The sequence below is a fragment of the Zalophus californianus genome, chromosome 6, assembly GCF_009762305.2.
Source record: "Zalophus californianus isolate mZalCal1 chromosome 6, mZalCal1.pri.v2, whole genome shotgun sequence".
Classification (NCBI taxonomy): domain Eukaryota; kingdom Metazoa; phylum Chordata; class Mammalia; order Carnivora; family Otariidae; genus Zalophus; species Zalophus californianus.
Genome location: NC_045600.1, coordinates 104,602,281 through 104,629,851, shown reverse-complemented (window position 1 = coordinate 104,629,851; position 27,571 = coordinate 104,602,281). Strand labels below are relative to the sequence as shown.

The window sequence follows — 27,571 nt, the reverse complement described above, 5'->3', positions numbered from 1 at the left end:
ATTCCCTGCCATTATTCAGGAGGGCTGAGGGTCTAGTGGGATTTTTTTCTGGCACAAATTAGCCATGTCAGCCATACTACTCTTAGAAGATAAAAGGAAGAGGAGTTCTTAGCTCAGGGCAGAGCATTTTCAGCACATATTTTTAAAAATCAGTTATAGTGTACTTGATTTTAAACAACCCCTAATAAAACCTTTTCTGTTTTTTATTTTTTTAAGAGACCAAATGATCACACTACACCAAAAATAGTGAGGGCTTAGTATATTTTAACTTATCAAAGAAAGGCCAAGAATGTGAGGTCAGGAAGTAAGTTACTGAGTTTCTTTGGGGAAGGAAAAAGTTAGGAACAAGATGGAGAAGTAAAATGTGGTCTAAGTCACATAGGAGATTAGCTTCAGTTGAAAAAAAAATTACTAGATCTACACTGGTTTTCAAAGAAAATGTAATTCAGCTAGGTGATGAGAAATGAGTGTGAAAATGCAGAAAGAAGACACAGGTCAAGAAACCGATTGCTGGATGATTCTCCTTCAATGAGATGACCTATGAGAATAAAAGAAAACCAAACATATGTAGACTAGCACTTTCTAAGCTGTGTATACAAGATACCAGTTCTGTAGTTAGTAAGTAGGTAATGTGCATGGGGTGGAGAGGGGATTTTATGGTCTAAAAGATTTTGCAACAGTACATGTAATATCCACTAGATGTATCAGAGTCATAATGCACACTAGCATATTAAGGGCTCTGAAAAGGTCTGCAAGTAAACAAATACATTTATTTGATACACATACATTTTCCAAATGTATGTGTCCATAGAGAATCACCTCCCCTGTTTTTATGTCTCCAGAGAACACTTATGCATGGAATAGTTTGGGAAATGCTAGTCTGGGGCTATTACTCCTAAACTTTCAACTCATTCTAACAGAAATGAGAATAAGGTTTGTAAAACAGGCTTGGTAATCACATTTCTTACATCAGAGAACCCTAGGTCAGAGACAGGGAGATTACCAAGGATGCTTGAGACATTTTCTAAAAGGCAGCCAAATACCAAAGCTACAACTTTTTAAAGATCCTTACCCAATAAATAATCCCCAGATAGGTCTAATATCAATTCTGAATACATTCCTGAGCTACCCCCAAACACAGAAAAAGCCCCAGAAAAGCTGATCATAGGGAAAATGGGTAAGGGATTCCTGTTTGGTGAAGCCTACTAGCTTCTGGTGTTTGGGGATATTCTAATGTCATACATTAGGGAAATTCATAGGGACAGTTGCCAGGACCTCCAGCTGGGAACATATGGGAGGATTCCTACGTTTCTATGTGCTACCCTCAGCATCCTCAGGATAAAAGACAGAATCTAAGCTGAAGAGGAGTATCATGCTGACCTGAAAGAGAGATATCTGTGAGAGACCAAAGAGATTTGTTTTATTAATTAGATTTCTAATTCCCATAAACTTTGCTATACTCCATAGGCTAGGATTACAGTTTCCTACCCTTCTCTACACAAACCTGTAGCAGAAAGACTGGCTGTCTAATGATTGAAATCATTTGACCTTGTATCAGATGGTGGTCTGCTTGATTGACAAATAAGAAAATAAAAGAAGGCCCCTCACCAAACCCCACCACCCACACTGCCAGATGCTCCTGAGTTCCCTTTTAGAATGCAAATATCCTATGAAGGAAATATATTAATAACATATTAAGTCATACTAAGCTATTAATGACTGTGAGCGTCTTTTAAAACTATAAAGCCTGGGGCGCCTGGGTGGCTCAGTTGGTTAAGCGACTGCCTTCGGCTCAGGTCATGATCCTGGAGTCCCGGGATCGAGTCCCGCGTCGGGCTCCCTGCTCGGCAGGGAGTCTGCTTCTCCCTCTCACCCTCCTCCCTCTCATGCTCTCTGTCTCTCATTCTCTCTCTCAAATAAATAAATAAAATCTTTAAAAAAAAAAAAAAAAACTATAAAGCCTGGGGCACCTGGGTGGTTCGGTTGGTTAAGTGTCTGCCTTCAGCTCAGGTCACCATCTCAGGGTCTTGGAATTGAGCCCTGCATTGGGCTCCCTGCTCAGCTCCCTGCTTCTCCCTCTCCTTCTGCCCCTCCACCCCTGCTCGTGCGCATGCTCTCTCTCTCTCAAATAAATAAAATCTTAAAAAAAAAAAACTATAAAGCTAAAGCCAATGTATGGAATTTTTACTTCTAGGCTAAAAAAAAAAAAGGGAGAGAAAGAGAGCAAAGAAGATCCTGGAAAAATGGGTGAAAGACCCATAGAGGCATAGGCACAAGAGTGTGGAAAACAAACGGCCTCCACGTGTCTATGGTTTTGCCTAGGTTTGGATCAGGTAATAAGGGCAGAACAAAAGGCTAGGGATCAAATTCATGCCAAAAGGCATGCAACGTACTCATATACATAAAGTAATCAGAGAAGAGCTGAGAAGGCAACCCACAAGAAAATGAAAGACAGAAAACTAAAGGGATACTAACTATTGGTTAAAATCTATGAGGAACGGGTAGAGAGAGTAAGATAGATAGGGACAGTTTTTATAAACAGTAATAATAGTATTGAAAGCCAAATAAATCTGGAAAACAATTTACTGAGAAAAATGAAACTGAAGAACATTTTCCTAGGCACAGTAGTTGCCTAAAGCCACTGTTCAAAGAATAGGAAAACCATACTGTTAGGTAAAACTCTTCGTGCTCCAAGGATAGACTTTCCCATTTTGGATTTCTGCTGGTCTCAGTGTAAACAAGGCTCTAAATTTCAGGAGTTCTCCAATTAAGCTAAAGTCCTTCAGCTCCCTCTGCTGTTCAAAAATGAACTCTAGTTATGTCAGTTCAATCTTCAGTGATCAAAATAAATAAAAATACATACCTACCTATGTGCATACGCATACACTCTCTCTCACACACATACCCCAAATATGGCACAGTCCAGGCAATCAGAATTCAAACATACTTGCCTATCATGAATTGTCTCGCCTGGACCAAATGTTCCAAAATAGTAACAAATCTTATTATTCCCACCACCTAACTGAAATAATTTAAGGGATAATGGAGGGTTTCTTTACCAAAAACAGCAACGTTTTATGAAAGGATGAGGACCTTGTACTCATTAGCCTGATTGGGGCAACAGCTTGTCATGCAGAAATGTACATGTATCACAAACCAAAACATCACTAGTTTTTCTGTTTCTGCCCAGTGTTTCCCTATGAAAGATTATCCTCACATGTCTAAATTCAGTTGCTAACACCTTACTATCTCCAAGATATTCTGTGTTGAAGGATCTACAAGTCAACTATGGTAGCAAACCAAGCATGTGTCCAAGAGAATTACTCCTTACTCACCTGATCCTTAAACTGCTTCTGGGATAAGCAGTCAGTGAGGTCCACACAGCCCAGAAGACAACCTGATGGATAGTCATTGGGAAATTCCACATCTGAATCAAGAATAACAGAAGGATCATATAAATTTCCTTTTTTGTGACCCTGAAACTCATAAATCTGGGGCGCCTGGGTGGCTCAGTTGGTTAAGCAACTGCCTTCGGCTTAGGTCATGATCCTGGAGTCCCTGGATCGAATCCTGCATCAGGCTCCCTGCTCGGCAGGGAGTCTGCTTCTCCCTCTGACCCTCCCCCTCCCATGTGCTCTCTCTCTCTCTCTCATTCTCTCTGTCTCAAATAAAAAAAAAAAAATCTTTAAAAAAACTCACGAATCTGGGCGCCTGGGTGGCTCAGTTGGTTGGGCGACTGCCTTCGGCTCGGGTCATGATCCTGGAGTTCCAGGATCGAGTCCCGCATTGGGCTCCCTGCTCAGCAGGGAGTCTGCTTCTCCCTCTAACCCTCTCTCCTCTCATGTGCACTCTCTCTCTCTCTCTCAAAAAAAAAAAAAACTTTAAAAAAAATAAAAAAACTCACGAATCTGTTTCCAATTCTGAACAAATCACTTTCTCTATTATCTATTTGTAGACACAGAAAAACAATGTTTTTATTTAACACAACTGTTTGAATTTTAGCAAAAAATTTAGTGAGTGGCTGGCTTAGTCCACTATCCACATCCTAAGCTATAAAAAAAATTACCCTTACACCATCAAAGTTCAAGGACCCTACAACTTCAAACAAATCAATTCTACCTATACTCCACTGGATTAGCCTTGAATTTGGTGGTGATGGGTTCTGGAAACAAGCTACAGGTGTGAAGATTAAAACCAAAAAAATGTAGTAAAAAAATGTAAGAATGATAGAACATAGGGAGTTAGAAAAAAAAAAGACAACACAAATTTAAAACAAGCCAGTCATATCAGTCAAAACAAAAATGTGCTTTTAAGGAAACATGCACTTTTGATTCCTAAAACTTTGGTTTCCCAAAAACTTTTATTTTTTTTTAAGATTTTATTTATTTATTTGAGAGAGAGAGAATGAGAGATAGAGAGCACGAGAGGGAAGAGGGTCAGAGGGAGAAGCAGACTCCCCGCCGAGCAGGGAGCCCAATGCGGGACTTGATCCTGGGACTCCAGGATCATGACCTGAGCCGAAGGCAGTCGCCCAACCAACTGAGCCACCCAGGCGCCCCCCAAAAACTTCTTTTTTTTTTTTTTTTTTTTTTTTTTTTTAAAGATTTTTATTTATTTATTGAGAGAGAGAATGGTAGAGAGAGAGCATGAGATGGAGGAAGGTCAGAGGGAGAAGCAGACTCCCTGCTGAGCAGGGAGCCCGATGCGGGACTCGATCCCGGGACCCCAGGATCATGACCTGAGCCGAAGGCAGTCGCTTAACCAACTGAGCCACCCAGGCACCCACCCCCAAAAACTTCTAAAAGTAGTACTGTAATTATCTTCTCATTCTACCTTCAAAATAACTGTATGAGTTAGGTAAGAGGAAGAAAAACAAAACACCTCAGGGTCAGAAGTGGTTTTTTAGATCCAAACTTTATGTGCTTGGGAGGATTCCCAAAATACACTGCTTAAGTCAACCAACTCTGACCTGTCAAAATCCCACAGCAGATGTCTATTTGGGTCACTCCCCCCAAAAAATTCTTACTGTGGTTGTTCTTCCCAATCTAAAGATCCCAAAGTTTATAGTAGTCATGTTGCTCTCACAATTTAAGGAAGGAAGGAAGGAAGGAAGGAAGGAAGGAAGGAAGGAAGGAAGGAAGGAAGGAAGGAAGAAGGAAGGAAGGAAGGAAGGAAATTTCCTCAGATGAAATTAAAACTGGCTCAAGTCGGATAAGCATCCGACTCTTTATCTCAGGTCTTGATCTCAGGGTTGTGAGTTCAAGCCCCACATTGGGCTCCATGCTGGGTGTGGGGCCTACTTAAAAAAAAAAAAAAAAGAAATTAAAACTAGTTGGTCGATTTCTGGTGTTGGGAACTGATATTTTTATTTTCATTTGTTGATGAATCAATGCTTTGAACAGCTGTCTATGATCTGCTACTAAACAAACATACACAAAGATGAAAGTCCCTTTCATACCAGTCCCACGCCCCGGAAAAAAAAAGTCCTAGGAAGAAGAAAATGAAAGAAGATGAACATCAACAACAATGAATTCTCTCCATTAAATAATATTGAAGGGAGAATGTATGGCTGTTACCTTTCCCACGAAGAACACGATATGTAGTCTGGAGTTCTGAGACTTCTTGAGGGGAGGGTCTTTTGGCTGTGGCTGCTATCCAAAGTCGTCCTCTGTGAGGAGTGTACCAGCTTCTGCCCTCCACCCTTGAAACAATTACAAATTTAGTAGGAAGGATCTAAATTCTTGTATCCCAGAGGATCTAATTTAATACAGCAAATCATCCAGTTAAACCAAGAGATCTACAGAAGATATCTCACAAAGAGGGGTATTTTGTGCGAAAAACATACAATACCCTTCACTGGAGTATGAACTCTGTTCTCTAGCTTTTCCTAATATCAGAACAAAGACAATTCTGGCGCCTGGGTGGCTCAGACAGTTTAGCGTCTGCCTTCTGCCCAGGTCATGATCCCAGGGTTCTGGGATCAAGTCCCCCGCGGGCTCCTTGCTCAGTGGGGAGTCTGCTTCTCCCTCTGCCTCTGCTCCCCCTGTTTGTGTGCCCAAATCTTACATTTTTTTTAAGAGATTTTATTTATTTGAGAGTGAGCAAGCAAGAGAGAAGAGAGAACACAAGTGGGGGGAGGGGCAGAGGGAGAGGGAGAAGCAGACTCCCGGATGTGCGTGGGGGCAGGGGGGAGCGGGGGGGGGGGGGGGGCGCGGGCCTCAACCCTGGGACTCCAGGATCATGACCTAAGCCGAAGGCAGATGCTTAACCTACTGACCCACCCCGGTGCCCCCAAATCTTACATTTTTTTCTTTTTTCTTTTTTTAAGATGTTATTTTATTTATTTGAGACAGAGAGAGAGAGAGAGCACAGGAGGGGGTAGAGAGGGAGAAGCAGACTCCCTGCCGAGCAGGTAGCCTGATGCAGGACTCGATCCCAGGACTCTGGGATCATGACCTGAGCTGAAGGCAGTTGCTCAACCAACTGAGCCACCCAGGCGCCCCCCAAATCTTACATTTTCAAGGCATCTAAGTTGTTCCACAAAAAAGGAAGTCCTTGCTCTTCTTTGAGTCAAAGGCTAACCTTTTCTTGGATGCTTTGTTAATTGTTCTCTAACCTAACAGAAAAATCCTCACCAACACACAAATCTCTAAGAATAGTACTTTTATGATTATTACTTAATAGAATTTAAGTAAATGAAAATACTTATCATCTTCACTCTTTAAACTGTAGCCACATTCATTTATATTTTCTAAGTATTCTATAAAGGATTATGTTCTTTGTAGATAATTAAACAACTTGACTAGTTTGAAAGAATCTTTAAGTAGAATAACAATGAATCCAAGAGAATTTAATTACTCTCCAAGGATTACAAAAAGATGTTCCTGGGGGAGGGGGAATTGAGCAAAATGAGTGAAGGAGAGGGGGAGGTACAGGATTCCAGTTATGGAATGAGTAAATCATGGGAATAAAAAGCAGAGCATAAGGAATACAATGATATTGTAGTAGCAGTGTAATGGGACACAGGGTAGTCATACTTGTGGTGAACAAAGCATAATGTATAAACTTGTCAAATCACTAAGCTGTACACCTGAAACTACTATTAACACTGTGTCAACTATACTCAAATAAAAAATAAAAGAAAAAGAAAAAAAAGATGTTCCTCTTTTAGTTCCCAACCAAATGAAATAAGTACCTTGATCATATCCCTATTACACTATTCTTATAATGGAAAACAGGGAATTTCTCATATCCTTCATTTTCCAATACAGATGAATTGAAAGAGTGCCAGGCACATAATAGGTGATCAATAAATGAAGAATGACTCATTAGCTTTCTTCTCCCTACACCAAATAACCTGAAGGGTTACTGAGAAAACAGTCTCACAAATGTGGCAGAACCACCCATTTTATTTCTGTGGGATTAGTTATTGTGGGCTGGATGCTGCTCATCTGTTCTTTTCAGTAACAAAATCTGAATAACACAGATCCAAAATAGGATGAGAGAAATGTAAACATTCTGATTCTCTCAGAAGAAGGCAAGCTGTTTAGTTTTCTACTTTGGAAGGTGGAAAAGATAATTGTAGAAAACTGAATGAGAAAAACAGGTATCTGAGGGCCCAGCTGCCCTGAAACAGAAGCAGATTCACATGCATTTGTACTAACGGCACTACACATATGAACTATAAAACAATTACAAGCCAAAGCAAGAAGGCCTGACCATCAAGAGGGGAGAAAAACAGTAATGCACTTTAATGAAGGAGGGAAATCACAGCTAATAATGAAAACACCACAGTAGAAATGATTCATCCTAAATGCCAATAAAAAATTTTCTTTCAGAAGAAAAATGACTGAAGCTTATACAGTAAGAATGGAAAAAACACTGAAAACTTGAACTCTAGCTCCATCTCTGCTACAAACTAGCTTTGTAATTCAGAGAATGCTACTTTACCTTTGCTTACCTAAGTGTCTTCATTTGTGCAAGATTGTAATAATACTGGCCTAATCTATTTCATAGAGCTACAACTTTTAAAACTAAAACCTATTTAAATATAAGGTATTATTACTTTTAGGACACTGCCTAGGCATAGTAAATTCTAACAGACAAAATAGAAAGAAAAAAAAAGATATCGGGGCTCCTGGGTGGCTCAGTCATTAAGCATCCGCCTTTGGCTCAGGTCATGATCCCAGGGTTCTGGGATGGAGCCCCACATTAGGCTCCGCTTCTCCCGCTCCCTCTCCCCCTGCTTGTGTTCCTGCTCTCACTCTCTCTCTCTCTGTCAAATAAATAAATAACATCTTAAAAAAAAAAAGATATCTGCATGCCACCATTCACTGCAGCATTATTTACAACAGCCAAGACAGGGAAACAACCAAATGTCCACTGATGGATGAATGGATAAAGAAAATGTGGTATATATGTGAAATGGAATATTATTCAGCCATAAAAATGAAGGAAATCCAGCCATTTAATTTAAGACATGGATAGACCTTGAGGGCATTGTGCTAAATCAGACAGAAAAAGACAAATACTGTATTGATCTCACTTACATGTGGAATCTGAAAAAAAACAAACTCATAGATACAGAGAACAAATTGGTGGTTGCCAGAGGTAAATGGGTGAAGACAGTCAAAACTTTCAGTTATAAGATAAATAAGTCCTGGGGAAGTAATGTACAGCTGGTGACTACAGTTAACAATACTGTATTGTATAGGGGCACCTGGGTGGCTCAGTCGGTTAAGCATCTGCCTTTGGCTCAGGTCACGATCCCCAGGTCCTGGGATTAAGCCCCACATTGTGCTCCCTGCTCAAGCAGGGAGCCTGCTTCCCCCCCTCCCTCTGCCATTCCCCCTTGCTTGTGCTCTCTCTAATAAATAAATAATAAATTAATTAAAAAAAATACTGTATTCTATATTTAAAAGCTACTAAGAAAGTAGATCTTAAAAGTCCTGACAGAGGTGCCTGGGTGGCTCAGTGATATACGCGTCTGCCTTGGGCTCAGGTCATGATCCCAGGGTCCTGGGATGGAGCCCCAAGCCCTGCAGCATCCTGTTTCTCCCTCTCCCCACTCCCCCCCAAATAAATAAAATCTTTTTTTAAAAAAAAGTTCTCGGGCACCTGGGTGGCTCAGTTGGTTAAGCGATTGCCTTCGGCTCAGGTCATGATCCTGGAGTCCCGGGATCAAGTCCCATATCGGGCTCCCTGCTCAGTGGGGAGTCTGCTTCTCCCTCTGACCCTCTTCCCTCTTGTGCTCTGTCTCACATTCTCTCTCTCTCAAATAAATAAATAAAATCTTTAAAAAAAAAAAAGTTCTCATGACAAACAAAAAATTTGTAACTATGTGAGGTGATGGATGTTAACTAAATTTACTGAGGCAATCATGTAAAAATATATACTTACATATCAAATCATTATATTGTACACCTTAAACTAATATAATGTATGTTAATTACATTTCAATAAAACTGGGGAAAAAGGAAAAATGAATACGTTGTAATGATAAAGTGAAAGAAGTAAAGCACAATATATATTATGATCTCACTATATAACAATTTGCACAGTAAAAAAATATAAGTAAACCCTCTAAAATGCTAACAGTAGCTGTTTCTTTTTCTTTCTTTTTTTTAGAAGATTTATTTATTTGACACAGAGAGAGAGCACAAGCAGGGGGAGTGGCAGGCAGAGGGAGAGGGAGAAGCAGGCTCCCCTCTGAGCAGAGAGCCCGACATGGGGACATCGGGCTTGATCCCAGGACCCTGGGATCACGGCCAGAACCAAAGGCAGATGCTCAACTGACTGAGCGACCCAGCACCCCTAACAGTAGCTGTTCCTAAGTGGTGGGATTATACGTGATCTTTTTCTAGCTGTTTGACTATATTTTCCAATTTTCTATTTATATCTATAAAAGCAGAGAAAAACCTATTTTTTATTTTATTTTTTTAAAGATTTTAATTTTAAGTAATCTCTATACCCAACGTGGGCTCAAACTTACAATCCCAAGATCAAGAGTCACATGTTCTACCAAATGAGCCAGCGAGGCACTCCATAAAAACTATTTTTTAAAATTGAATTGAGAAGAAACATGAAACCACAGAATAGTAAGTTCTGACCATTATGAATAGGTACAATGACTCAACTCTGTAATACTTCTACTTAACTCTTACTAAATCCCGTACTTTTTGTAGAAAAGGAATTTGTGGTAAAATAGTTTCTTGATATGGTTACTCTGATTAGTAGATATATGATAGAAAAACAAAACCCCAGTTGGGCTGATGTATTAAAAAATATCAATAAATAGGTATAAAAACTTTGAATTTCAAATAGGATCAAAAAAATTAATGTTGCTGAGTGCTATATTACAAAGGCAAAGCCAAGTCTTGTCAAGACTTTCTTCCAGGGATGCCTGGGTGGCTCAGTCGGTTAAGTGTCTGCCTTCAACTTGGGTCATGATCCCAGGGTCCTGGGATCCAGTCCCACATCTGGGTCCTTGCTCAGCAGGGAGTCTGCTTCTCCCTCTGCCTGCCACTCCCCCTAATTGTGCTCTCTCTCTTCGACAAATAAAAAAAATCTTAAAAAAAAAAAAAAGACTTTCTTGCAAAGATGAAAAACTGGTATTCTATTCTTTGTTATGACTAGGATCCTTAGTTTTTCTAACCTCAGGTTTTTTTTAAGCTATTCAATAAAAACACTACTACCAAATCAGTAACATGAATATACTGCTGAAAGTTCTATGTGAAGAGTATTATAAATCATCACTAGATTGGGGAAAATTAACTCTAATCCATATATTTCTTTTTTTTAGAGAGAGATAGAAAGGTTCGGGGGGATAGAGAATCTTAAGCAGGCTCCATGCCCAGCACAGAGCCCAACGTGGGGCTCAATCTCATAACCCTGAGATCATGACCTGAGCCGAAATCAAGAGTCAAATGCTTAACCAACTGAGCCACACAGGCACCTCCCCAATTCATAATTCTAAATCAAGTTTATGTCACTGTAAAATCTTCCACTGCCAAGATTCATTTCCATCCTTACCTTTTGATTCCTCTGACAAGCAGAGAAGCCCAGGGCTGATGCATAGAGAGGCACCAGCCACCATCAAAGCCTTCCTGAAATTCTTGGTCCTGGATTCGCAGCTGGTGCCGATAGGAGTTGAATTCTAGTTCCGATCCTGCTGAATGGAAAGCCTTCTTCTGTGAGGCTGCACCTGTCTGGTCTATCCACTACACAAAAAAGAAACCAAACATACAGTTCTGTCTGACAAGGAAAGAACCTGGGGTAGATATACAAAATGAGATGAATGCTTATAATGAAGAAATCATACTGGGCACAGTTTCCTTAAAGTTTATCCCATCTTTATCTGAAACAAGGCCAAAAAAGGTAGTAGGTATAAATTTAGTAGGAGTTGTGGGTATGATAACAAAGTCCCATCTTAAAAGATAATCAGAATGTTGAAATCTCCATACACAGCTTCCTAATTCCGGCAACAATACAACTAGTAGACCAAGTACAAGGTCTGCAATTATTCCCACTTTATATTTATTAATGATCCATACTGGATTCTGGACAATTTCCCAACATAATTCCATCAAACAAAGGTTCAACATTTTGGTCCACACATTTTTCATGTGCTTAGGGGCAGAGTTACATGGTGGCATCATGATAAAACCAAACAGATACCATCACGGGCAGCAGTTCTACTGGAGGCATGACGTTTTCTCTTACCCTGAAATGAACTTGTCCCTTAAAAGACAGGACGGAGCACTACTGAAACAAGGCTCCCATCACATAAAGAGAAGAGAGAGGACAGAGGTAACAGAGCAAACTGATTCATCCTGGCAGTAGTTCTCACACAAAATGACAAAGGTTAATGTTTCTTCCAGAACAAGAAGACTGAAGGCTCCAAAAAAAAAGGCTTTATTAAGATGATAAAGTTTGGGGTTAGTTTTCTTAACTTTTGACTTTTTACTTGATAATTTATAGGGGGGAAAAGTGGCAGTTTAGAGACTCTAAACAATTGTTTAACTTCTAACAGTTTCAGTTTTCTCAACTATAAAATGAGGGGGTTGGACTAAATTAATCTCTAATAATCTTTCTGTAATAAAGTTTTAGGATTCTAATCAACTGCATCATATCTTAAAAAAATGAACATTTATTGAATACTTGACTATGTGAAGCACATAAAGTACAAAAAAGACACAGTTCTTTCTTTGAAGTAACTTATAATCTTAGAAGACAAAAACATAAATAGCTATCCAAAATCTAAACAGAATAAATATTACACAGAGATAGAAGTCCTTAACTGTGAATACCCAGAAAAGACTCATCCTTTACAGGGGAAATAACTGATTTCGTAAACATGTTCGTGTCTGAACAATTCTGAGGCCCACATTCTCTGTTTTATCTCTACTACAGTTCTAGTTTACATTACCTGTTTCTCTGTCCCCACAGCCACTTTCCTAAATTAATCTCTTATCTTTCAATAATATTATTATAGACCCTACTAACAGGACTAAATTTTTAGCCTTTACATAACTCTCTGCTACCCTACTAGTGTTACAACACTAACCTGGGCCCTCATTATCTCCCCACTGAACTACTGCAATAACCTTCTTAGGAATTTCCTTGCTTCCAGTCTTACTCCTCCTTCCAATCTGTTCTCTATACAGGCATGGAAGTCATGCCAATCTTCTGCTAAAATTCTTTAATGACTTCTCTTTGCCTACTTTGAATAAAACCAGACTCCTTAGCATGAGACATAAAGGCTTTCATGGTAAGATGTTGACTACTGTACTGGGTTGAGTAGTATCCCCCCTAACATTTATGTCTACCCAGAACCTGTGGAAGTGACCTTATTTGGAAATAGTCTTTGCAGATGTAATCAAATTGAGATAAGGTCATGCTAGGTTAGAGTGGACTACAAATCCAATGACTGGTGCCTTTATAAAAGGGAAGAACACATAGAGACAAAAACATACAGGGAATAAGGCCATGTGAAGACGGAGGCAGACATTAGAATGATGCAGCTACAAACCAAGGGATGCCTAGGGCCACCAGAAGCTCAAAGAGGCAAGGAAGCATTCTCCCGTAGAGCCTTCGGAGGAAGTGTGTGGCCCTGCCAATACCTTGATTTTGGTGTTAGGGAACTGTGAGAGAATAAATTTCTGTTGTTTTAAGCCAACTAATTGTGATACTTTGTTATGGTTACCCTAGGAAACTAATACACCTAGTCCATCTTTTTTTTTTCATCTTAACTTTTAAAAATACTTAGTTACTTCTGGTTCTACCAAATCTACAATGCTCCTAAACTGCTGAGCCTGTGGTACATGTTGTACCCTCTACCTGGAATTCCCTCCGTAGATTTGTCTCATTGGCAATTGTTATTCATCCTTAATTTAAGCCTTCTCTCAAACACCATTTCTTTGGTGACTCCTCTAGTGCATTTACGAACTCTTTCCTGAAGTCCTACTCTATGCACAATATGTGTCTATCATTGCAATTATCCTTTTTTTTAATTGAAATATAATTAACATATAGTGTTATATGCAACTATCTTAAGGAATTGAAATTATTTGTATCCAAACACATCTTTCTAGGAAATCTGAAGTCCTTAAAGATAGGAGCTGGGCCTTTATCCCTTTTAATTTCCTAGCACCTGGCAAAGAACCTGGCATGTACAAAGAGCTGAATGAATATCTCCAGTTAGGCTGTCTGATTGCATCTCTTTGCATAAGAACCTTCTATGGCTCACATTTACTTAGAAAACAAAAATGTCAAAACTTCCTAAACATTTAAACTCTTTAGTGATTTGGTTCTACCTACCTAACCTTACTCCATTTCTCAGGATAATCCCTTTGATAAGTACTATCTAAGCAGCTAAATTCATTTTTCCATAAATATACAGGCCATGCTTTCATGTACCCATGCTTTATTCCTACAGTTTATTCTGCTTGGAATGTTTTTTCCCCCACCATCCGCAAATATTCATTTTCTTGGATATTTATTTTTAATGAATATAGCTTCCCTATAAAAGCCTCTTTTATTCTCCTCAACTGGAAGTACTGTTTCCTTCCTCTGGGTTTCCACCATACTTTATTTATATTTCTATTAGTATTAGAGCTGCTTATGTAATCTTTTTCCCTACTAGTCTGTGAGTTTTTTGAGGATAGAAGCAGTATACAGTTTAACACTTACTACTATGCTTGCACATAACAGATGCTCAATGTACGATGGAAAAATGAATGACAACAACGAATGTGTTAATTTAAAACACCATTCCCTGAACTACCCATTTTCTATAAAAGGTAAAGAAAGAACATTAATGAAAGGACCATGGGATTACTATCTAAATATCTTACTTTTAAAAACCCTCTCTTGGGAAATACTTGGAAGATAATATAGATCATCTTGTTAGAAGTGCTGCGAAAAACTGGAAAAAACTGGAGCCAGAAAATAAGGTTGGTGGGTGTGTTGAAAGCGCAGATTGGCATCTAAAGCCTATGAAACAGGCACACTTGAAAGGAGAAATATCTGGGCCCAAACTCCTCTTATTACCAGTTAGAGCAAAGGTCCACTAACCTGGGGAGGGGACTGGTACAGGTTGGGATTCACCAGAACTCCCAAAGGCTCATCAGAAGATCTATCCAATTTGGTCAGTGGTTGGTTCAAGGTTCCATTGGCAATTGCCTGAATTGTCTCATCTAGTCTGTGATAACAAACCAAAGGATGCAATAATTGGTAATCTTCTATGCTCAGAATATCCTTACTTACCACAACATAAAATCCTTCAACAATAATAAAATTTGAAATTCAAAGAGGGGTCCATGGATGATCTTCCCTACTCCCCACCACCAACTTCCTTTTCTTCACTCCAAGAACCCTAAGGAATATAAGTTAGCAAAAGTTCCAGAACACTAAGAAAATAGGTAGGGCAGGACGCCTGGGTGGCTCAGTCGGTTAAGCGGCTGCCTTCGGCCCGGGTCATGATCCCAGGGTCCTGGGATCGAGTCCCACATCAGGCTCCTTGCTCAGCAGGGAGCCTGCTTCTCCCTCTCTCTCCCTCTACTTGTGCTCTGTCAAATAAATAAAATCTTAAAAAAAAAAAATAGGTACGGCATACTACAATCACTCATCTGTTTAACAAGATCACTAAAAATGCCAAGATTAGAAAACATGCCTAGAAACAGTCTGACCCACAGAAGAGTATTCTATAGCAGCCTATTTACTCAACACATTCAATTACTCCTCTGCCCACTCAGAAGTCCCTCTCTACTCCTCCATGCTGACCCGGATTCTATCCTTGCTTCAATGCCCAGAAGTTCTAATAAGGCCTTCTACTGGCCCAGCATAAAAGTGCTTACTCCTTGGGCACCTGGGTGGCTCAGTCATTAAGTGTCTGCGTTTGGCTCAGGTTGTGATCCCAGGGTCCTGGGATCGAGCCCCACATCGGGCTCCCTGCTCCACGGGAAGCCTGCTTCTCCCTCTCCCACTCCCACTGCTTGTGTTCCCTTTCTCGCTGTGTCTCTCTCTATCAAATAAAATAAAATCTTTAAAAAAAAAAGTGCTTACTCCTTTCTCTGAAGTCCTATAACACCTACTATTTAAAGTCACTGAATAGGGCTCCTGGGTAGCCACTATTGGCTACCCAGTTGGGAGACTGCCTTCGGCTCAGGTCATGATCCTGGAGTCCCGGGATCGAGTCCCACATCGGGCTCCCTGCTCGGCGGGGAGTCTGCTTCTCCCTCTGACCCTCTTCCCTCTCGTGCTATCTCTCATTCTCTCTCTCTCAAATAAATAAATAAAATCTTAAAAAAAAAAAATAAAGTCACTGAATACATCCCATGTTATCCTGTACCTATGGTATTTGTTATTTATTTTGGCTCTAAACTCACAAAAGAATGTGATGATTATTCATTTAAAGACTGCAGAACTAATCCTACTGGTTAGTAAGAGATTATAGGTCCTGCAGGAACCGTATCTTATTCTACCTGATACCTCTACGTTACTTGTTGCTGTACTCCACGTCCCTGCCAGATGCATGACAAATGTTTGTGGATAATGATAATTTTGAGGCACAACATAATGAAAAGCTTTTACCAGTAGGAAAGGCCAATTAAATACAATTTAATTGAATACAATTAAAGAGATATTTGTTAGGAACCTCTGATATGCAAGGCAACTTAAAAGTGTGAAGGAGGGGCGCCTGGGTGGCTCAGTTGTTAAGCGTCTGCCTTCGGCTCAGGTCATGATCTCAGGGTCCTGGGATCGAGTCCCGCATCAGGCTCCCTGCTCGGCGGGAAGCCTGCTTCTCCCTCTCCCACTCCTCCTGCTTGTGTTCCCTTTCCTGCTGTGTCTCTCTGTCAAATAAATAAAAACTTTAAAAAAATAAAAAATATAAAAAAAAAAATAAGAGGGGCACCTGGGTGTCTCAGATGGTTAAGCATTGGACTCGATCTTAGCTTGGGTCTTAAATTCAGAGGTGTGAGTTCCAGCCCCACACTGAGCCCAGCATGCCTTAAGAAGAAAAAAGGTGCAGAGGACAAGGTTCTTGCCTTCAAGAAGCTTTGCATCTAAATGGCAGGTTTAAGACAGCTGTGAAGACGATGAACAAGACACGGAAGGATGTAGCTATTAGTATGATACAGTTATTACAATCATTGCTATTATCATCCCACGTGTTGTACCAAGTAGGTAGATTATTTCAAAGGCAAAGATTGGGGGAGAAATTTCCAAACCAAGGAAAATTTTCAAACACAGGCATGAAGCTAAAAGAAAAGAAAAAGAAAAAGAAAAGAAAAATAAGAATTTCTGAGGGGAGAGGTGAGTGTAAATAAAATAAGGGGGGGGACAGTGGGATCTGAAGGAAGGAAATAGATTTGAGACGTAACAAATGCGAAGTATATCTACAACTCTAGAATCTATAAAAGAATACAAATAGCTAATTAACATATTTTTAGAAAGTTCAGAATTACCATCAAAAAACCAAAGAAATGTGAATAAAGATTTTGATGAAATAAATACCATTTTTCATGTGTCAGAAAGGCAAATATTTCTTTAAAATGTTGAGAAAGGGATGAAGAAACTAGCATCTTGCTATCTGGTTATAGTTGACAAGTCAAAAAGTATGCATAATATAAGATACAGTTTGAGATACTATCCAATTTCACTTCTAAAAAGCTGTACCATTTTACATTGAACATACAAATAATTTTATTATTATAAAGGAAATTCATAACTGGAAAATAAAAATTAATGGGGAAAAAATTAAAAATTCCTAAACACATCACCCAAAAAATATTTTTTTCTTTATATCTATGTATCAAGTATATAATAGGTGAGAACAAATAATTATTTTGAAGTTAATGGTAGAATTTCTTTTATGGAGAGAATAACCTTTGCTTAGGAAAATTCTACAACGGATTTGCCAGATCTGAAAGAGAAGGCCAAGGATTGGACCTTGTGGCAAGCATTACTATGTTTACCAATATCCAGTTGTGTGTGTGTGTTTGGGGGGGGTGCAAAGAAAGAGAAAGAGGGGGTGGGGGGAGAGGGAGAGAGAAAAAAAGAAAGAGAGAGAGAGGGAGAGAGAAACCAATGCCATTTGCAAAACAGAAAGCAGGGCGTGAGATCCTCTCCTTTCTTTTCACTGCTATGCTGGAGATACTGGGGTATCTCTGAACTCTACATTCAGTGACTTCATGCTTGTAACTTGAAATTGGCCATGATGGAGATTATTTCATTAAACTTTATTTTTTAGAGCAGTTTTAAGTTCATAGGAAAACAGAAGGCTCACACATTTCTCATATGCTCCTTGCCCCCATACATCCATAGTTACCTCCATTATCAACCATCTAACATTGTTAAAATTAATCAACCTACGCTGACACATCATTATCACCCAAAATCTATACTTTACATAAGGGTTCACTCTTGGCATTGAGGCTGTACCATTTTAATAGTCCCATACACAGTAAAAGAGCATGTCCATTTTCTTATACTCAAAGATTATGCAATATTTTATATATATGTATTTTTTATTTCAACCAATTAAATGGTACATTAGGTTTTAAAACTTGCATTACCCTTTTAACTAGTTGAGCACTTAAAAAAAAATGTCTATAGGCTATTTGTATTTCCTCACCTGTAAATTGTCCTTAACCTTTGCTCATTTTTCTACCGGACTGTTTGTATGTTTTATGTTTCTTCTAATTTGCAGGAGGTCTTTACATAGATATTCCTCTTTTGACTTAAAAATGTTTACAATAGGGGCTCCTGGGTGGCTCAGATGGTTGGGCGTCTGCCTCCAGCTCAGGTCATGATCCCAGGGTCCTGGGATCAAGCCCCACATCGGGCTCCCAGCTCAGCGGGGGGCCTGCTTCTCCCTCTCCCTCTGTCTCTCTCCCTGCTCATGCTCTCTCTGTCTCAAATGAATAAATAAAATCTAAAAAAAAAAAAATGTTTACAATATTCTCTCAATTGGGTAGTATTTTTTTTACTTTACTAAAAATATCTTGGGGCGCCTGGGTGGCTCAGTTGGTTAAGCGGCTGCCTTTGGCTCAGGTCATGATCTTAGGGTCCTGGGATCAAGCCCTACATTGGGCTACCTGCTGAGGGCGAGTCTGCTTCTCCCTCTCACGAGTCTGCTGCTCCCTCTCCCTCTGCCTCTCCCCCCAGCTTGTGCTCTCTCTCAAATAAATAAATAAAATCTTAAATAAAATAAATGTTTTGTCTTTTTTATTTCTGGGTTTTGTATTTTGCTTAGAAAGAGCTTTATTACACCAAGATTATACCTGTATTCTCCTATATTTCTTTCTGATCCTTTTATCTCTTCTATATTTCACTATTTAGTCAAACTTATTATCACAGTATGGTTTGAGGTACAGACCTAATGTAGTAGATTTTTTCCAATGCCCAATCATCCCATCATATATTTAAGCCTTTCCTTACTATTTAGAAATGCTACCTGTTTCAGGAGCGCCTGGGTAGCTCAGTTGGTTAAGTGTCCGTCTCTTGATTTTGGCTCAGGTCATGATCTCAAGGTTGTGGGACTGAGCCCCATGTCAGGCTCTGTGAGTGTTCAGCGGGGAGTCTGCTTGAGATTCTCTCCCTCTTCCTGTCCCTCTGCCCCTCCCCCTACTGGCGCACACACGCTCTCTCAAATAAATAAATCTTTAAAAAAAAGAGAGAGAAATGCTACCTGTTTCAATTACTAATTTACACATGTGTAGACACAAGCACACACAATGCAGGTTTGTTTCTGGATTCCTTTATATTTCACTGATCTTCTCCCATGCCCAAACTATACCTCATTGTTTTAAAAAGTTTATCAAACTACAGCAATTATCTAGAAGACAATTTCCCCTCACTGTTCATTTTCAAAATTTTCTTAGCTACTCTTACATACTTCTATTCCAAATGAATATATTATTTTTAAAATCAACAAAAATAGGGGCACCTGGGTGGCTCAGTCAGTTAAGCATCTATCTTCAGTTCAGGTCATGGTCCCAGGGTCCTGGGATTGAGCCCCATGTCGGGCTCCCTGCTTGGCAGGGGAGTCTGCTTCTCCCTCTCCTTCCATCCCACCCCTTGCTCATGCTCTCTCTCTCTTCTCTCAAATAAATAGATAAAATCTTTTAAAAAATAAAATAAACAAAATAACAGACCCATGACAGGGGGGCAAATCCTTTACAGTCAAACTGTCCCCTCCCAAACACTTTCTGGTGCTGCCCACTTACTTGCTGTGATACTCTGCTAGTGGATTTTCATCTTCAACAATCTTCCTGCCTGCAAAGTCAATGGTGATTTTCTTAGAGAGCCGAGACATATGTCGAAATTCTCTCAGCTCCTCCTCTCGCTTTTGTAGGGTCTCCCGTTCAATTTTAGACAACCACTGGTTAGAATCACTGGCAAAGTAATCTGACTCATCATCAATGACTTGGGTCCTTCTAATGCTAAGGAGGTAAAAAACAGAACACATGTCAATTGGGTCACCTGTTGATAAAACAAGGACTTGATATCCTGAGATTATTACCTTAAATATAGATACCCGAAAAAGTTCCAAAATCAGGTCAAGCTCTGCTTGGTTCCCAGCTTCTGCATGTATCTTATCCCCACTGCAGTCTCAGCTCAGCTCCTAAAACTAATCTCACTCTCAGACAGAAAAAGACACAGCAGCATAACCCATTATCCTTCTACCATTTTTTTTTTTTTAACTAGTCCAGCCATAATTGGGCTTCCACCAGGTTTTGCTGCATCTGCGTTCATGTCTTGGCAGGATACTCAATATCCTACTCCCTCTACTACGGGGGCCTAGTCTATTCTTGCTAGGTCCAACTGCTGCCCTTTTCCTTAAAAACTAAGGTGTTCGTTCTATCCTGGACTTTTAAAGTCCTCTGGCTTACTCTTAGGACATCCTACTACTCTACTACTACAAGCCAGTTTCTACCCCCTGCCCTCCAAACCTATCTTCAGTCCCTCACTAAAATACTTGTCAAATTCCAAGATACGACAATCAGGCCTATTCCTAAGATCATACCAACAAAGAAACTGAGAACCAGAAGGAATTTTGATGACCCAGCTCTCTCATTCTATAGATAATGAACATGGGGCTCAAAGAAGTGACTACTTAAAATGCACAAATCCAGTCACAACTGACTTTGTGCATAATGAAAATTAGTGATATACACAGGCATAGGGAAATACTGAAATTAGATTCATATATTGATTTCAATTTTTCAGGACACAGCTGGAATTATACAAGTTTTAAAGCAGACAGAGTGGGAGGTTTCAGAGGGCTCAGGAGAAAACTGGTCCTACATGTGAACCTAAATAATGAAATTGGTACCTTGGAACACACAAGAAAAGGGGGCAATATCAGTAGGGAGAGACCTTTTCTAGTTTCCATTTACCAAGAAATGTACTCCATTGCCAATTCTATTTCTAATGATAAAATTTTACTGAGTAGGGACAAAAGTGCTATTTAAAGGATTAAGAGTAAATATGAGTTATAAACTTTGTGATGGACTTACTCAAGAAATAGCTTTCAAAGTTATACTTAGATTTATAGCAAATGGTTTGGAAGGAGGAAGCATGTCTAACCAAAGGGTTATAATGCCAGGAATAGACTCCCAAGTCAGTTAAAATAAGTAAAAGATGCAGGGTTCTCCAATGACCCTCACATATTCTCACACAGCCATTTGAAAAATGAGTGTACAAGTCCTATTTAAACATTTTTACCACTAACTGGCTCTCAATACGTATTTTGTCCAAAAGAAGGAAAACATGAAAGAAATAAAAAATTAACAAATCAATAAAACTGTCTCCTAAACAGAAGTCGATAGGCTAAATGACAAACATGTAGGAATGTAAAAGCCAATTTACAGACATTTTAATATATTAATCATTAAATCAGAAAACAAATTTAGTGTCAAAGGGAAGGAAGGGTAAATCATACCTTCCCATGATACACCACTACCTACAGTCTCCCAGAGGCAATTTCTTACAGATCCTCCAGAGCCCAGCACAGCAGTCTGCACAGGGTAGGCACTCTAACATATGCTGACTGACGGAATGAATGGCTGCAAGTGGAACAACTGGGGAATTCTGTCAACTCAAATCAACTTTTGGGGGGTATAGTAGCATCCGCCAAAAATCAAAAAAATGTTGCAGGGTACGATCCTCTTAGTGAGAGCCTATCTTATTCAAACATGAATTCAAAAACAAGATGTAGGCCTTGTACACAGTGGAACACTTCTTTTGCTGTGAATCTTTCATACTCCACCCTAGAAAGGTATCAAATGCCAGAATAAATGTTTTAGTGGCCAGAATTTGTGGACCAGTCTATTGCTTAGCATTTGTTATTCTAACCCACATCATACCTAGTTCTGTCAAATTCTAACAGTTTGTCTTTATGCTTAATAGCCTTCTCCAGACCAGACTTAATTCGCAATTCTTGATGAGGAAGAAGGTCCTTGGTAGAGATGTCCACTTTTCCAGAATTCTCTGTCCCTGAAATTCAATAAGGAAACCAAATGGTGTCAGCCTATAATATAAATTAGTTTTTTCACTAGGCAGCAAAGAACACAGTAACAGAAGATCTGGCTCTGCTCCAGATGGCTGACAGTTTTCACTTCAATGAAAAACAAATATACAGGCCAAGCTTTACTTATCAAGCATCAAGCATGGCTTGACACAGAATTGGTTCTCAGTATACAGTAGGATCTATTTCTTCCCATATGGAAATTTGGATCACAAAGGGTACCAAACTGTTAAACAATAGAAAAATGCATTATAAATGAAAAGCTTTATTGATGGGTGCCTGAGTGGCTCAGTCGTTAAGTATCTGCCTTCGGCTCAGGTCATGATCCCAGGGTCCTGGGATCAAGCCCTGAGTCGGGCTCCCTGCTCTGCAGAAAGCCTGCTTCTCCCTCTCCCACTCCCCCTGCTTGTATTCCCTATCTCACTGTCTCTCTCTCTGTCAAATAAATAAAATCTTAAAAAAAAAAAGAAAAGCTTTATTGAATAGGGCTGACTATGACCTTTAAACATACTTTCACATAGCAAAACTAAAAACTAAATAATGGAAGAAAAAAGAGTAGAAATTGCAGGAAAGGGACAGAAATGAATACTGAAAACTTATTAGATGCTAAGGCACTTAATATATTACATTATTTAATTCTCCCAATAACTGTGTAAGACAGTTTCTTTTTCTGTAAAGAAGTTCAGAGACAATAATAAACTTATTGAGTCACTCAGGTAGAAATCAGAAGGTGGAAACAAAATTTAAACTTAGGTCTAACAAGCCCACATTCATTACTTGGACCATGTGTCATCTCCTGTGTGACAGCAAACCAAAAATCTATATATCCCAGAAAAGAGAGTCATAAATTATGAAAAAACCAAGCCCCAAGATGTGTTAGGAAAACAAGGCTATATTGAAGGCTAACCTTTCTCTTTATTCAAACTCCAGGCCTGTTCAAAGTCCTGTCAAAATTCTCTTTTAAGGGGTGCCTGTGTGTCTCAGTCATTAAGCGTCTGCATTTGGCTCAGGTCATGATCCCAGTGTCCTGGGATCAAGCCCCATATCGGGATCCCTGCTCTGAGGGAAACCTGCTTCTCCCTCCCCCACTCCCCCTGCTTGTGTTCCCTCTCTCACTGTGTCTCTCTCTGTCAAATAAATAAATAAATAAAATCTTTAAAAAAAGCCACTCTTTTAAGATTAGAGAGAGAGAGAGAGAGATTCTTGTGTTCTGAATATAAGAAAAACACATAGGGGCACCTGGGTGGCTCAGTCGTTAAGCGTCTGCCTTCAGCTCAGGTCATGATCCCAGGGTCCTGGGATCGAGCCCCACATCGGGCTCCCTGCTCAGCGGGAAGCCTGCTTCTCCCTCTCCCACTCCCGCTGCTTGTGTTCCCTCTCTCTCTGTCTCTGCCTCTGTCAAATAAATAAATAAAATCTTAAAAAAAAAAAAGAAAAAGAAAAACACTTAGAACTAACTTTTCTTATAATAATGATCTTAAATCCTAACTGAAAAGATAGGGAGATATGTTCAACTTCTTCAATAAAATTTTTTTTAAAGATTTTATTTATTGGAGAGAGAGAGACACACACAGAGATAGCACAAGCAAGGGGAGAGGCAGAGGGAGAGGGAGAAGCAGGCTCCCAGCTGAGCTGGGAAGCCGACATGGGGCTCAATCCCCAGACCCAGAGATCATGATCTGAGCAGAAGGCCAACGCCCAACCATCTGAGCCACCCAGGTGCCCCTTCAATAAAAAAATTTTTAAGTATAGAGATAAAAATATTTGAAATGTCAAAATTCAATAGTGACAGGTTTTAGTCACTATCCTGTTAACAGATTGGTATATTTTGGTAAAGTAATATGGCAAATACATTTTAAGTGTCAAAAATGATGATATTAAAGACAAATACCATATGATTTCACTTATATGTGGAATCTAAAAAACAAAGCAAACAAACAAAAGCAGAAACAGACCCATAAATACAGAGAAAAACTGGTGGTTGCCGGGGGGGCACTGAGAGGGGGGAGATGGGCAAAAAGGGATGAAGGGGAGTGGAGGAGGTACCGGCTTCCAGTTATGGAATGATTAAGTCACAGGGATAAAAGGTACAGCACAGGGAATATAGTCAATAGTATTTTTTTAATTTTTTTTTTAAGATTCTATTTATTTATTTGACAGAGAGAGAGAGAGCACGAGTGGGGTGAGGGCAGATGAAGAAGGAGACTCCCCGCCGAGCAGGGAGCCCAATGCAGGACTCAATCCTGGAACTCTGGGATCATGACCTGAGCTGAAGGCACACACCCAACCGACTAAGCTACCCAGGTACCCCTAGTCAATGGTATTTTAATAGCATCATATGGTGACGGATGGTAGTAACTACACTTGTGGTGAGCACCTCATAACATACACAACTGTCAATCACTATGTTGTACACCTGAAACTAATATTAAATTGAATGTCAATTACACTTCAATTTTTAAATCATATCGTTAAAAAAGTAAATTTAAAAATCCTTTTTTTTTTTTTTTTTTTAAGAGAGGGAGAGAGAGTGGGGAAGGGCAGAGGGAGAGTGAGAGAATCTTAAGCAGGCTCCATGTCCAGTGCGGAGCCTATTGCATGGCTCGATCTCACAAACCTGAGATCATGACCTAAGTCAAAATTAAGAATTAGACACCTAACAGACTGAGCCACCCAGGTGCCCCTAAAGAATCATATTCTTTGTGGCACCTGGCTGGTTCAGTCAGTGAAACATGCAACTCCTAATCTCAGGGTTGTGAGTTCAAGCCTCAGGTAGGGTGTAGAGACTACTTTAAAAAAAAAAAATCACATTCTTTGACTCAATAATCTGATTCTTAAGAATTTATCCCAGGGAAATAAACTGAAAGATTTAAGAGTCAAAATATCTAGCAACTGAAAAGTAGGTGATCAAATTACAATAATTCAAGTTAACAGACTATTCTTGGCCACTAAAAACAATAAATATGAAGAATAGATAGCAACATAGAAACTAATTATAAAATACCAGTTGAAAAAAAGGAAAACATAAAGTTTTTTTTTTTTAAGATTTTATTTACTTATTTGACAGAGAGAGACACAGCCAGAGAGGGAACACAGCAGGAGGAATGGGAGAGGGAGAGGCAGGCTCCCCACTGAGCAGGGAGCCCAATGCGGAGCTCAATTCCAGGACTCTGGGATCATGACCTGAGCTGAAGGCAAACGCTTAACAACTGAGCCACCCAGGCGCTCCGGAAAACATAAAGTTCTATACACATTATGATCACTACTTTATAATACCAATCAATCTATCTTTATTTAAAAAAAAAGAAAGAAACCATGGGGGCGCCTGGGTGGCTCAGTCGTCAGTTAAGTAGTCGACTCTTGATTTCAGCTCAGGTCATGATCTCAGGGTCCTGGGATATTTCCCCACATAGGGCTCCTCGCTCAGTGAAGAATCTGCTTGAGGATTCTCTCTCCCTCTCCCTCTCGCTGTCCCCTCCACTTGTGTGTGCGAGCTCTCTCTAAAATAAATAAATAAATCTTTAAAAAAAAAACCAAAACAATGAACTAAAGCAAAAACAAAAATTTGCATAAGTGGGAAATAATGAGTACACTGTTTTTCCTTTTAAAAATATCCTTGGGGCGCCTGGGTGGCTCAGTCATTAAGCGTCTGCCTTCAGCTCAGGTCATGGTCCCAGGGTCCTGGAATCGAGTCCCACAATGGGCTCCCTGCTCTGCAGGAGGCCTGCTTCTCCCTCCCCCACTCCCCCTGCTTATGTTCCCTCTCTCACTGTGTTTCTCGCCATCAAACAAATAAATAAAATCTTTACAAAAAAAATTTTTTAGAAATCTTTAACTGGGGCATCTGGGAGGCTCAGTGGGTTGGGTGTCTGCCTTCAGCTCAGGTCATGATCCCAGGGTTCTGGGATGGAGCCTCACGTTGAGCCCCACATCTGGCTCCCATGCTTCTCCCTCTCCTCCTGCTCATGCTCTCTTCTCGCTATCTCTGTCTCTCTCTCTCAAATAAATAATCTTTAAGATAAAAATTTCCTTAACTATTTTTTTCTTAAGATTTTATTTTCGGGGTACCTGGCTGGCTCAGTTGGTGGATCATGTGACTCTTGACCTCAGGGTTATGAGTTTGAGCCTCACTTTGGGTGTAGAGATTTTAAAAATAAAATCTTGGGGTGCCTGGGCGGCTCAGTCAGTTAAACATCTGCTTTCCGTTCGGGTCATGATCTCAGGATCGTGGGCTTGAGCTCCGCATAGGGCTCCCTGCTCAGAGGGGTGCCTGTTTCTCCCTCTTCCTCTGCCCCCCCACCCACCCCTATTCTTTCTCTTTCAAATAACATCTGTAAAATAAATAAGTAAATAAAATTTAAAAAAAAATTTTTTTAATAAAATCTTATTTTTAAGTTTTTAAGTAATCTCTACACCCAACATGGGGCTCAAACTCACAACCCTGAGATCAAGAGTCACATGCTCCACCAAATGAGCCAGCCAGGTGCCCCGTCCTTAACTATTTTTTTCATGTGTTTTCAACTATAAAAGACTTAGAAAAGAGTTGCTAAAAAAAAAAAAAGTAGACTTCTGTATAACTTTCAGTAAGCTTCCCTTAATGTTAATACCTTATCTTACATAACCATAGTATAATTATCCAAAGAAATTAACATTAGTATAATACTATTAACTAAATTACAGCCTTTATTTGGATTCCAACATTTTTGCCATTAACGTTATCTTCCTGTTCTAGGATCCAATTCAGAATCCCACACTGCAGTTACTTATGTCTCCTTAGCGTCCTCTAATCTGTGATAATTCTTCAGTCTTTCCTGGTTTTTCATGAACTTGCAAATCTCCCATTCTTAAACTTTCATCCAACAATTTTAGCATCCATTAGTGGATCTTGCTCGTGGCAATTACTAAAACTGTGGTATTCTAAATGGCGATTTTCTATAATCCTCATTCCTTCATGGTAATAATTGGAATTCTTCTATAATAAAGAGCTGTCCCTTCTCTCCCATTTAACTTACTCATTTAATTCAGGACATTAATTTTATTCTTTGGGTTATAATCCAATATTATTAGTAGTTTTTTGCTCAATGTTAGGTGGTTTTAATAACTTAAAAAAATAAATGATTGTAGAATAAATGAATGAATAAACTGCATCTTGCATAGCAAGGTACAAGAAAGAAACAATCACAGATACAAGATGTACCTACCACCATGATGATCCAATCAGAAGATTGCTGCCTACCTGACATTAGCTTTTTCAGCAGTTTCTGGCTCTTGTTTGAGTCACGCTGCAAAATATCTTGTTCTTCACGAGTACATACCTATAAAGTAATAAGAGTAAGACACATGATCCAAGTTACATTAATTTTGTTTGCTTGATATCCTAAAATGTAACCTCAAATTACACATTAGATATGGCAATAAAATAATGAGACTGTTGGGTGTTTTTTTTATTCAAGCAAATACACCAAAAATATACATATCCAAATGAGTTTGCCCTAGTCTCTTTCCACTTATCCCTTCTTTTATGAACCACAGAAAAAA

The 27,571-nt window shown here is 39.5% G+C and overlaps 1 protein-coding gene across 2 annotated transcripts in view; it reads right to left on the bottom strand.

Annotated features, from left to right (window-relative positions):
- The window catches only part of TRIP4 (thyroid hormone receptor interactor 4), an 84,881-nt gene that overhangs the window by 18,790 nt on the left and 38,520 nt on the right, over positions 1-27,571 (bottom strand). For both annotated transcript variants that reach the window (XM_027569951.1, XM_027569950.1), the window contains 7 exons: positions 27,270-27,348; positions 21,873-22,002; positions 19,731-19,946; positions 14,575-14,701; positions 11,032-11,219; positions 5,577-5,701; positions 3,336-3,427 (listed from right to left, as the gene is read on the bottom strand). In XM_027569951.1, the coding sequence (XP_027425752.1) occupies positions 3,336-3,427; positions 5,577-5,701; positions 11,032-11,219; positions 14,575-14,701; positions 19,731-19,946; positions 21,873-22,002; positions 27,270-27,348 (957 nt within the window). The remainder of the gene's footprint in view (positions 1-3,335; positions 3,428-5,576; positions 5,702-11,031; positions 11,220-14,574; positions 14,702-19,730; positions 19,947-21,872; positions 22,003-27,269; positions 27,349-27,571) is intronic.